Here is a 13,749-nt window from a genome sequence, read left to right on the forward strand (position 1 = left end):
TTAATTGTATTTAATTTATTTATTTAATTATAGTGTAGTGTTAGGTGTTAGTGTAACCTAGGTTAGGTTTTATTTTACAGGTAAATTTGTCTTTATTTTAACTAGGTAGTTATTAAATAGTTAATAACTATTTAATAACTATTCTACCTAGTTAAAATAAATACAAAGCTGCCTGTAAAATAAAAATAAACCCTAAGCTAGATACAATGTAACTATTAGTTATATTGTAGCTAGCTTAGGGTTTATTTTATAGGGAAGTATTTAGTTTTAAAAACAGAATTTATGCTTACCTGATAAATTACTTTCTCCAACGGTGTGTCCAGTCCACGGCGTCATCCTTACTAGTGGGAAATATCTCTTCCCCAACAGGAAATGGCAAAGAGTCCCAGCAAAGCTGGCCATATAGTCCCTCCTAGGCTCCGCCCACCCCAGTCATTCGACCGACGGACAGGAGGAAAAAATAGGAGAAACCATAGGGTGCCGTGGTGACTGTAGTTAGAGAAAATAATTCATCAAACCTGATTAAAAAACCAGGGCGGGCCGTGGACCGGACACACCGTTGGAGAAAGTAATTTATCAGGTAAGCATAAATTCTGTTTTCTCCAACATTGGTGTGTCCGGTCCACGGCGTCATCCTTACTTGTGGGAACCAATACCAAAGCTTTAGGACACGGATGAAGCAAATCAGGTTACCTAAACGGAAGGCACCACGGCTTGCAAAACCTTTCTCCCAAAAATAGCCTCCGAAGAAGCAAAAGTATCAAATTTGTAAAATTTGGCAAAAGTGTGCAGTGAAGACCAAGTCGCTGCCTTACATATCTGATCAACAGAAGCCTCGTTCTTGAAGGCCCATGTGGAAGCCACAGCCCTAGTGGAGTGAGCTGTGATTCTTTCAGGAGGCTGCCGTCCGGCAGTCTCATAAGCCAATCGGATGATGCTTTTAAGCCAAAAGGAAAGAGAGGTAGAAGTTGCTTTTTGACCTCTCCTTTTACCAGAATAGACGACAAACAGAGAAGATGTTTGTCTGAACTCTTTTGTAGCTTCTAAGTAGAATTTTAGAGCACGGACTACATCTAAATTGTGTAGCAAACGTTCCTTCTTTGAAACTGGATTCGGACACAAAGAAGGTACAACTATCTCCTGGTTAATATTTTTGTTGGAAACAACCTTTGGAAGAAAACCAGGTTTAGTACGCAAAACAAGTTTTCTCTGTGAAAAAAATCACAAAAAGACAAAGGCGCCTCCTAGTGTAATACAGTTGGTGAAAGAGATTTGTTAGGTAATCAAAAAGGTACTCACAAGTGGAGCAGCACCCAATTGTGCTAAATCAAACAGACTGGGATCTCACAGTGTCCCAGCTCACTGACACTGCAAGGAAACTGGTTTCTCCAATGTCTTGCCGGACTGACAGAGCTCAGACTCTCACAAAGAGGTTTACATAAAACCAAATTTTATTAATAAAATAAAAATCTCAGTGTCTCATGACACTAGATATTAAAAGAACAAGCAACGCGTTTCTCAGACTGCTGTCTGTTTCATCAGGCTTCTATTGATACAATGAGAGTACTGGCTTAAATAAAAACATATGACCAATCCCAGTTCATTAACACCTGACACACCCAACCAGGTGTACTAAGACCTAATTGGTCTCAATATAACCACTGACATAATAAACAAAATAGAATAACAATCTCTATACATCTAAAAACATTTTAAAAAATTAATCATGAGAATGAGTATATATACACACACACACATGCACATACACATATACATACACATATATATATACACACATACACATACATATATACACATAAGGGTTAACATAATTAGTCTATCCAATCTTGTGAACAAGGTCTTATCATAGACATATATATTCCTTTAAAATAAAATTACTAAAACTTGACCCACATTACCTCTGTATTAAAACTGTAAAAACAAAAGTCAAAATAAAATGTTAAAATACAATATATTTGTCAAAACGGAACCTATGTGCATTCTATGCTTAATTACATATATGTATATAAATAGAAAGATATTAAGCAATGTGTGCATTATAATAATCTTATTTCCATTATTGCCTCTAATTATGACTTTTGACATATGTTTTTAAAAATACCTTTTTTCATTCAGATCAGCAATGTACAATTTGCTCTAAGTTTGTCGGATCCTAAGAGTGATTTACTTCCTGACACATGGTTTACTTCCTTATACATCATAAGTCACAGGGCCACTGAGGACCTATCATCAATTGTTAAGGGATGACCACAAAGCCAATCAGGGCTAGGCTAATACAGCCCACATGCATAGCATAGTTGTTATGTTTAGAAGGTGACAGCCTAATATGGGAAGAGTCCACAACCAGAGCCTACAAAAAAAATGTTAATTAATAAAAAATTGATTATACTATGTTCTTATTTATACAAATATGCGGCTGCTAGTGAGATACTATTAGACTCTAATATACATGTTCTAAAAATAAGACCAAAAAGTGAAAGAAATGTGATAATAGTACAGGGCAATAAACTATAATGTGTGCAAATAACAGAGTAGATTTGCAACTTATAGAACTGTGATTTGTAATGTGTGAGATTCAGTGCTAATAAATGTAACTAGACTTACTGAAAAATAGTCTAAATGTGTAAATGTGTTTACATGTGAAAAAAAAAAAAAAATTAAAAAATTCCGGGTAGAGTACGCAAAACAACCTTATCTGAATCTGAATGGAACACCAGATAGGGCGGCGTACACTGCAGAGCAGATAACTCAGAAACTCTTCTAGCAGAAGAAATAGCAACCAAAAACAAAACTTTCCAAGATAACAACTTAATATCTATGGAATGTAAAGGTTCAAACGGAACCCCTTGAAGAACTGAAAGAACTAGATTTAAACTCAAGGGAGGAGTCAAAGGTCTGTAAACAGGCTTGATCCTAACCAGAGCCTGAACAAATGCTTGAACATCTGGCACATCTGCCAGTCGTTTGTGTAGTAAGACAGATAAAGCAGAAATCTGTCCCTTTAGAGAACTCGCAGATAATCCTTTATCCAAACCTTCTTGTAGAAAGGAAAGGATCTTAGGAATTTTTATCTTATTCCATGGGAATCCCTTGGATTCACACCAGCAGATATATCTTTTCCATATTTTATGGTAAATTTTTCTAGTTACCGGTTTTCTGGCTTGAACCAGAGTATCTATCACAGAATCTGAAAACCCACGCTTTGATAGAATCAAGCGTTCAATCTCCAAGCTGTCAGCTGGAGGGAGACCAGATTTGGATGTTCGAATGGACCCTGTACAAGAAGGTCCTGTCTCAAAGGTAGCTTCCATGGTGGAGCCGATGACATATTCACCAGGTCTGCATACCAAGTCCTGCGTGGCCACGCAGGAGCTATCAAGATCACAGAGGCCCTCTCCTGCTTGATCCTGGCTACCAGCCTGGGAATGAGAGGAAACGGTGGAAACACATAAGCTAGGTTGAAGGTCCAAGGCGCTACTAGTGCATCCACTAGAGTCGCCTTGGGATCCCTGGATCTGGACCCGTAGCAAGGAACCTTGAAGTTCTGACGAGACGCCATCAGATCCATATCTGGAGTGCCCCATAATTGCGTCAATTGGGCAAAGATCTCCGGGTGGAGTTCCCACTCCCCCGGATGGAATGTCTGACGACTCAAGTAATCCGCTTCCCAGTTTTCCACACCTGGGATGTGGATCGCAGATAGGTGGCAGGAGTGATCCTCCGCCCATTGTATTATTTTGGTCACTTCTTTCATCACCAGGGAACTCCTTGTTCCCCCCTGATAATTGATATAAGCAACAGTCGTCATGTTGTCTGATTGTGTCTTAAAGCATTCAAAGTATTGCACACCAATTTTCAGAGCTTTAACCCTTAAAATAACGAAACCGGAGCCGGTTACAGTTTTAACCCCTCTACAGTCCCAGCTACAGTCTTTGCTGCGACTTTACCAAACCCAGGGGGGAATACGATACCAAATGAAGCCTTGTAGGAACTTTTCCAACTACTTTCAGATCCTCACACATGCATCTGCATGTCTTGCTCTCAAAAGTAACTGCGCAGTAATGGCGCGAAATGTGGCTCAGCCTACAACTGGGAAGGCCCTTCCTGACTGGAAAAGGTGTCTAACACAGTGCCTGACGTTAAAAAACGTTCCCCAAGTTTATAAGTGTGAATTACCAGCATAAACATGTATAAAATGCCCAAATAAAGCAATCTATTTTGCCCATAAAAGTGTCTACCAGTTTTATAGCCCATATTAAGCCCTTTATTCTGTTTGAGACTAAGAAAATGGCTTACCGGTCCCCATGAGGGGAAATGACAGCCTTCCAGCATTACACAGTCTTGTTAGAAATATGGCTAGTCATACCTTAAGCAGAAAAGTCTGCTAACTGTTTCCCCCAACTGAAGTTACTTCATCTCAACAGTCCTATGTGGAAACAGCAAACGATTTTAGTTACTGTCTGCTAAAATCATCTTCCTCTCACAAACAGAATTCTTCATCTTTTTCTGTTTCAGAGTAAATAGTACATACCAGCACTATTTTAAAATAACAAACTCTTGATAGTAGAATAAAAAACTACAACTAAACACCACATACTCTTAACCATCTCCGTGGAGATGTTGCCTGTGCAACGGCAAAGAGAATGACTGGGGTGGGCGGAGCCTAGGAGGGACTATATGGCCAGCTTTGCTGGGACTCTTTGCCATTTCCTGTTGGGGAAGAGATATTTCCCACAAGTAAGGATGACGCCATGGACCGGACACACCAATGTTGGAGAAAAGGACTTATTTAGTTAATTGTAGTAATTTTATTTAGATTTATTGTAATTATACTTAAGTTAGGGGGGTTAGGGTTAGGTTTAGGAGTTAATAACTTTATTATAGTGGTGGCGATGTTGTGGGCGGCAGATTAGGGGTTAATAAATGTAGTTAGGTTGCGGCGACATTGGGGGCAGCAGATTAGGGGTTAATAAATATAATGTAGGGTTCGGCGACGTTGGGGGCAGCAGATTAGGGGGTTCATAACTATAATGTAGGTGGCGGCGGTGCCCGGAGCGGCAGATTAGGGGTTAATAATATAATGCATGTGTCGGGGGCTTCAGATTAGGGGTTAATAAGTGTAATATTAGGGGTGTTTAGACTCGGGGTTCATGTGAGGGTGTTAGGTGTAGACATAAAAAGTATTTCCCCATAGGAATCAATGGGGCTGCGTTAGGAGCTTTACGCTGCTTTTTTGCAGGTGTTAGTTTTTTTTTCCAGTCTGCTCTCCCCCATTGACTCCTATGGGGAAATCGTGCACCAGCACGTTTTACCAGCTCACCGCAAACGTAAGCAGTGCTGGTATTGAGGTGAGATGTGGAGCAAAATTTTGCTCTTCACTCACTTTTTTGCGGTTAATGCCGGGTCTCTAAAAACCTGTAATACCAGCGCTGTCTGTAAGTGAGCGGTAAGCTTAAACTGCTCGTTAGCACCGCACCCCTCCTAACGCAAAACTCGTAATCTAGGTGTATATATATATATATATATATATATATATATTTTGAATTCTAGTATTGCTCATACCTCTTTCTGTTTCTGACGAAATGCATCTTCTTCAAACTGCTTACGTATCTGCTCTCGTTCTTTTAACAACTTTTGTTCCTCCTCCTGTTCCTCACGTAGTCTTCGTTCTTCTTCCTGCTGTTTTTTCTTGCGCCTTTCTTCAACTTGTGCTGCTAAAGCTTTCTGTAGCAAGTTTTAGGGGGTGAAAAAAAAATTGAGACCTGTTAATACATAAACACACGTATGCACATGTGCAAATGAGTACTGTATACATTTACAAAACACGAGCACACATTTAGACATGAACGACAACACATATTGCATGTGTAATATTTTGTATGCTAATATATATATATATATATATATATATATATATATATATATATATATATATATATATATATATGTTTTTGCACATCAAAAGGTCAAATTTCAGTAACAAAGGAATCCTACCGTTTTATTTATTTAATTTTGAACATGAAAAAATGTGAACTAAAATCTTTCTAAATTGAATTTGAAACTAATAGACACTTATTGGGTGCTTCCTACTAATGCTCATTAGTTTAGTAGGAATTACCTACTAGCCAATGAACATTAGCAGGAATTATCTACTAGCCAATGAACATTAGCAGGAAGTACCCATTAAGTAATGAGCATTAGCAGAAAGTACCCGTTACTCAATAAACATTAGCAGGAAGTACCCGTTACCCAATGAGCATTAGCAGGAAGTACATATTACCCAATGAGCATTAACAGGAAGCACCTTATTAATACTGGTATATTAGTTTAGTTTTGTTTTGTTTTAACGTCATATTATTATTCTGTGTAAAAGTTTTGTGTTCAGATGTTTCTCTTTCATATGGATGTCAGAAAATATTAAAGCTTCATTTTAAGTGACCATATATACACTATGTAAATTTTAAATTACTTATATTAAATTGCTCACTTCATGAGATTATTATGCTACCCTACAAGTTCATTAGTAGTGAGTACATTTCCCCAGTACAAAACCCTTAATAAGAATAATTGCTTTGGGCAAAATTGATTACGAGGTGAATGTTCCGATCAGTTACAGGCTCGCTCATTTGAGTCTGCAACTGATATAGCGGTTTAAACTGCTGCTTCATAAACTCTCTCCACCAAACTGTAGTTGGATAGATTAAAATAACCCCCAGATTCATTCAACCAGAGTGATTGACAAGCCCTGCCTTCGAATGCGTTAGGGTAGGTGGCGGTATTGCAGCAAGTGTTCCCTCGTGCAATGATAAATATGGGGAACACATTTACCCCACAATTTGCGATAAGATGCGGACAGGTTCACTACAAATTGATAAATCTTGCCCTTTGTGTCTTTTAATCTAATAACCAATCAGCAAATTTATAAGAAAAAGGGGACAAAATAATAATATAAAAAAAATTATATTGCAAAAGTTTTTGTTTTTTTACCACATGTTGTTAAGTTATATTGCAATCAAAGCATTTACCATGCCTTTAAATATACACTAATATTAGTACAGAATGAGTATTCTTTTGAGTAAAGGTATCTTATTTTTCAACTTTGTTGTCATAAAATACCCGAAGCTCTAAAAGACAAGTTTAAACCCCTTTATGCAAACTGTCTGGGACCAAAAAATGTTTTGTATTTGAAAGGGTGGTTTCTAGTGGACTCTCATCACCATGAAAGAAATAATTGATCAAGTAAGCATAAATTATGTTTTCTTTCATACAAGTGGTGAGAGTCCACAATCCATTACTCATGGGAACTGATACCCAAGCTGTGGAGTCCACGAGTAATGGCATAAAGGGAGGGATTTAAAAACAAATTTTTCACTGAGAAATTCAATCTATAACTCCAAGAATTTTTATTTTAAATGTGCTTAAAACCATGAAACAGAATCAAACTGAAACAACTGTCTGAAGCACCTTTCTACCAAAAGCTGAAAAAAATATGAAAATAGTAGAATCTAGTAAAAGTATGCAAAGAAGACCAAGTTGCTGCTTTACAAATTTGATCAACCGAGGCCTCATTCTTAAAAGACCATGAAGTGGCAACTGACCAGAATGAGCAGTATTCTGTTGCGGTGGAGGCTGACCTGCCTCCAAATAATCCTTGTGAATCAAAAGTTTCAACCAAGACACTAAATAAATGGCAGAAGTCTTTGGTTCTTTCTTATAGCCAGAAAAAAATAAGAAACAAACTAGAAGTTTGTCTAATGGCCGTAGTAGCATTAATGTAATTCTTGAATACCCTACAACATTCAAAGATCTTTCTGAAGAGAGATTAGGACACAAAGAAGGAACAACAATTTCTATGCTGAAGTTATCAGAAGAAACAACCTTTGGCAAGAAATCAAAAGTGATCATAAGACTGCCTTATCCGGATGAAAAATCTGATAGGGAGGTTCACACGAAAGATCAAATAATTCAGAAAATCTTCTAGCAAATGAAATAGCTAAAAGAAACACCACTTTCCAAAAAAGTAGCTTAATGTCAGTCTTATGCATAGGTTCAAAAGGAGGAGCTTGCAAAACTCTTAAAGGGCCACTCAATGCAGTAGAATTGCATAATTAACAAATGTATAATAAAAAGACAATGCAATAACAGCTACTCTGAATTTCACAAAAGCAGTAAAAAAAATTTCTGCCAGATTAATTTTTTTCCTATTTTCCGGCCCACTGTATCATGTGACAGATATCAGCCAATCACAGACTAGTATACGTTTACCCGGTGAGCTTGTGCACATGCTCAGTAGGATCTTGTTCCCCAGAAAGTGTGTATATAAAAATGCTGTGCAACATTTGGTAATGGAAGTAAATTGGAAAGTGTCTTAAAACTGCATGCTCTTTTTGAATCAGTTTATTTTGACATGAGTGTCCCTTTAACTCCACTTAATTCCAAGGAGGAGAAATTGGCTTAATTACAGGTTTGGTACAAAACAAAGCTTGGACAAAACCATGAAAATCTGGAAGATTTGTAATTTTCCTATGAAACAAAACTGAAAGAGCTGAAATCTGACCTGGCAGATAAAACCTTATCTAAGCCATCCTGTAGAAACTGTAGAATCCTAGGAATTTTAAAAGAATGCCAAGAAAAAGCACACAGTCTATACACCAAGAAATAAAGGCTTTCTAGACCTTATGGTAAATTTTCCTAGTCACATCTTCCAAGCCTGAATTAAAGTCTCAATCACAAAATCGGAGAAATCCCTATGTCTTAGAACTAAACGTTCAATTTCCATACCATCAAGCTCAGATACTTGAGAACCAGATGGAAAAGCAACTTTTGGAATAAGAGGCCTTGCCCAGGAGACAGAGGAAAAAAGAAGGTAACTGGACATCTGTACTTGATTTGGATAACAAATCCTGTAAAAATCACAGTATGATTACCAAGACCACAAACCTTATTAGGCTCAACTTGAAACCCATTCTGAGTAGAAATACCAACAGATACACAGGCTGAAACAACAAGAGAAGTAGTACAACTACTAATACTATGTAAGGGACCCTAAACCTTACCAAGTGCCTGAGAAGTGTGTTTAATATCCGTTTGAACACATGCTGAAGAAGAAACCACTCCTCTAGGAGACAAAACTGAGTACTGAAAAAAGGAAATTTATGCTTACCTGATAAATTAAAGTCCACGGGTTTCATCCTTTACTTGTGGGATATATTCCTCCTGCTAACAGAAGTGGCAAAGAGCACCACAGCAGAGCTGCTATATAGCTCCTCCCCTAACTCCTCCCTCCAGTCATTCGACTGAAGGTATAGGAAGAGAAAGGGAAAGAACAAAACAAGGTGCAGAGGTGACTGAAGTTTATAAAAAAAATTAATCCTGTCCCAAAATGACAGGGCGGCCGTGAACTCGGTATATCGTAAAAAAAATTAATTTATCGGGTAAGCATAAATTTCCTTTTCTTTTACAAGATATACCGAGTCCACGGGTTTCATCCTTTACTTGTGGGATACCAATACCAAAGCTTTAGGACACGGATGAAAGGGAGGGACAAGACAGGAACCTAAACGGAAGGCACCACTGCTTGAAACACCTTTCTCCCAAAGATAGCCTCAGAAGAAGCAAAAGTATCAAATTTGGAAAATTTGGAAAAAGTATGAAGGGAGGACCAAGTCGTAGCCTTATAAATCTGTTCAACATAAGCATCATTCTTAAAAGCCCAAGTGGAAACCACAGCTCTAGTGGAATAAGCCATAATCCTTTCAGGGGGCTGCTATCCAGCAGTCTCATATGCCAAGCGGATGATGCTTCTCAGCCAAAAAGAGAGAGAGGTAGCCATAGCTTTTTGACCCCTACGCTTCCCAGAATAAACAACAAACAGGGAAGATGTTTGACGGAAATCCTTGGTCGCTTGTAAATAAAATTTTAAAGAGCGAACCACATCCAAATTATGTAACAAACGTTCCTTCTTAGAGGAAAGATTAAGACACAAGGAAAAAAACACAATTTCCTGATTAATATTCTTATGTGAAACAACCTTAGGAAGGAATCCAGGTTTAGTCCGCAAAACCCCCTTATCAGAATGGAATATAAGATAAGGGGAATCACATTGCAACGCAGAAAGCTCAGAAACTCTTCGAGCCGAAGAAATAGCTACAAAAAAAAAAACTTTCCAAGCTAGCAGTTTAATATCTATGGAATGCATGGGTTCAAACGGAACACATTGAAGAACATTAAGAACTAAATTCAAACTCCATGGCGGAGCAATTGGTTTAAACACAGGCTTGATTCTGATTAAAGCCTGAAAAAATGCCTGAACATCTGGGACATCTGCCAGACGCTTGTGAAGAAAAATTGACAAAGCAGAAATTTGTCCCTTCAAGGAACTAGCTGATCATCCCTTCTCCAATCCTTCTTAGAGAAAAGACAAAAACCTAGGAATCCTAATCTTACTCCATGAGTAACCCTTGGATTCGCACCAAGAAAGATATTTACGCCATATCTGATGGTAAATGGCTTGCGAGCCTGAATCAAGGTACCAATGACCGGCTCAGAGAAACCCCGCTTAGATAAAATCAAGCGTTCAATCTCCAAGCAGTCAGCTGCAGAGAAGTGAGATTTGGATGCTGGAAAGGGTCTTGAATGAGAAGGTCCTTTCTCAATGGCAGTCTCCACGGTGGCAGAGACGACATATCTACTAGATCTGCATACTAGGTCCTGCGTGGTCACGCAGACGCTATTAGATTACTGAAGCCCTCACCTGTTTGATTCTGGCAATCAGACGAGGGAGAGGAGGAAACGGTGGAAACACATAAGCCAGGTTGAACGACCAAGGTACTGCTAGAGCATCTATCAGTACAGCCTGGGGATCCCTTGACCTGGACCCATAGCGTGGAAGTTTGGCATTCTGTTGAGATGCCATCAGATCCAATTCCGGTGTGCCCCATTGATGAGTCAAGTCTGCAAACACCTCTGGATGGAGTTCCCACTCCCCCAGATGAAAAGTCTGATAACTTAGAAAATCTGCTTCCCAGTTTTCTACTCCTGGGATATAGATCGCAGACAGATGGCAAGAGTAAGCCTCCGCCCATCAAATTATCTTTGATACTTCTATCATCGCTAGAGAACTCCTTGTTCCCCCTGATGATTGATATATGCCACAGTCGTGATATTGTCCGACTGGAATCTTATGAATTTGGCTAAAGCCAACTGAGGCCACGCTAGCAGCGTGTTGGATATCGCTCTCAGTTCCAGAATATTGGTTGGCAATTGAGACTCCGCCTGAGTCCACACACCCTGAGCCTTCAGGGAATTCCAGACTGCACCCCAGCCCAGAAGACTGGCGTCCGTCGTAACTATTACCCAAGATGGCCTGCGGAAGCACATCCCTTGAGACAGATTGTCCTGCGACAACCACCACCGAAGAGAGTCTCTGGTCTCTTGGTCCAGATTTATCTGAGGAGATAAATTCGCATAATCCCCATTCCACTGACTGAGCATGCACAGTTGTAGTGGTCTGAGATGAAAGCGAGCAAACGGGATGATATCCATTGCTGCTACCATTAATCCGATGACTTCCATACACTGAGCCACTGATGGCCGATGAATGGACTGCAGAGCCCGGCAAGTATTTAGAATCTTTGATTTTCTGACTTCTGTCAGAAATATTTTCATGTCTACCGAGTCGATCAGAGTTCCCAGGAATGGAACTCTTGTCTGTGGAACTAGTGAACTCTTTCCTACATTCACTTTCCAACCGTGAGTTCTCAGAAATGACAACACGATGTCCGTGTGAGATTTGGACAGATGATAGGTTAACGCCTGGATCAAGATATCGTCCATATAGGGCGCCACCGCTATGCCTCGCGGCCTGAGAACCGCTAGAAGAGACCCTAGAACCTTTGTGAAGATCCTGTGAGCCTGGCCAACCCGAAGGGAAGGGCCACAAACTGATAATGTTTGTCCTGAAATGCAAATCGCAGGAACGGATGATGATCCTTGTGGATAGGAATGTGAAGGTACGCATCCTTCAGGTACACCGTGGTCATGTATTGACCCTCCGGGATCATTGGCAAAATTGTACGAATAGTCTCCATCTTGAACGATGGGACTCTGAGAAACTTGTTTAGACATTTGAGATCTAAAATCGGTCTGAAGGTTCCCTCTTTTTTGGGAACCACGAATAGATTTGAATAGAACCCCTGCCCCTGTTCCCGATCTGGAACTGGGCAAATTACACCCATGGTGTAGAGGTCTTTAACACAGCGTAAGAACGCCTCTCTTTTTGTCAGGTCTACAGACAATCGTGAAAGATGAAATCTTCCCCTTGGGGGGAAGTCCTTGAATTCCAATTGATACCCCACCCCTGGGTCACAATTTCCAATGCCCAGGGATCCTGTACATCCCTTGCCCAAGTCTGAGCAAAGAAAGAGTCTGCCCCCTACTAGATCCGGTCCTGGATCGGGGGCTGCCCCTTCATGCTGTCTTGGTAGCAGCAGCGGGCTTTTTTACTTGTTTACCTTTATTCCAGGCCTGGCTAGGTCTCCAGACCGCCTTGGATTGAGCAACGTTCCCTTCCTGCTTAGTGGAGGAAGAGGAAGCAGAGGATGTTCCTTTAAAATTTCGAAAGGAACGACAATTATTTTGTTTACTCCTCATTTTGAGGGGGCTTGTCCTGAGGTAGGGTGTGACCCTTACCTCCAGTAATGTCAGAGATTATTTCCTTCAACTCCGGCCCGAATAGGGTCTTACCTTTGAAGGGAATAGATAAAAGCTTAGATTTAGACAATACATCAGCCGACCATGACTTTAGCCATACCGCTCTACGCGCTACAATGGCAAAAACTGCGTTTTTCGCTGCTAATTTTGCAAGTTGAAAAGCAGCATCAGTCATACAAGAATTTGCTAGTTTAAAAGCCTTAATTCTGCTTTTTTGCAAAGTCGTTAAAACGATATTCAAAATGAATAATTTTGTTGATACGAGAGCCTAATTTGCCATCGGATATTGCACCACAAGTAATAGGAGAGTTAAATCTTATTTTTAGTAAATTAGGCAGTAAAAAACGATCTGCAGACAATTTTCACTTAAAGGGACACTCAATCAAAATTAAACTTTCATTATTCAGATAGAGCCTGCCATTTTAAACAGCTTTCCAATTTACTTCCATTAACTAAATGTGCACAGTTTTTTTATATTTAAACTTTTTGAGTCACCAGCTTCTACTGAGCATGTGCAAGAATAAGTGTGTATGCATTTGTGAATGGCTGATGGCTGTCACATGGTACGTGTATGCATTTGTGATTGGCTGATGGCTGTCACATGGTACAGGGGGAGTGGAAAAAGACATAACTTTTAAAATTGTCAGAAAAAAAATCTACTACTCATTTGAAGTTCAGACTAAGTGCTTTTGCTATTGTCTTGTTATCTTGCATTTGTTGATTATACAAATCTACTGTGTTGACTGGTCCTTTAATAGATTTTGCACCTCGTCACAGCTCTACTGTGGTGCCTACCTGCCCCCAAAACCTGTCAAAACGATCCGGTCCCACTTTAAAATACAGCCTCACAGTCTGGTTCCAACCGGTGCTAATGGCTGCTACCTCTCCAGAAACTAACTGCGCACTGAAGCGCAAAATTAGGCCCCGCCCATCATGTCTGATGAACCGAAAACTTGAGAAAGCCGCATGGGAAGCGTTTCAACAATAAAAATATGCACACACTGCTTTTTTGTAATG

General features: G+C 39.7%; 1 protein-coding gene across 1 annotated transcript in view; it reads right to left on the bottom strand.

Annotated features, from left to right (window-relative positions):
• The window catches only part of CCDC66 (coiled-coil domain containing 66), a 177,662-nt gene that overhangs the window by 68,577 nt on the left and 95,336 nt on the right, over positions 1 to 13,749 (bottom strand). Inside the window, exon 12 of the mRNA XM_053720735.1 lies at positions 5,584 to 5,745. Within this exon, the coding sequence (XP_053576710.1) occupies positions 5,584 to 5,745 (162 nt within the window). The remainder of the gene's footprint in view (positions 1 to 5,583; positions 5,746 to 13,749) is intronic.

This window comes from Bombina bombina, chromosome 7 (assembly GCF_027579735.1).
Source record: "Bombina bombina isolate aBomBom1 chromosome 7, aBomBom1.pri, whole genome shotgun sequence".
Lineage (NCBI taxonomy): Eukaryota > Metazoa > Chordata > Amphibia > Anura > Bombinatoridae > Bombina > Bombina bombina.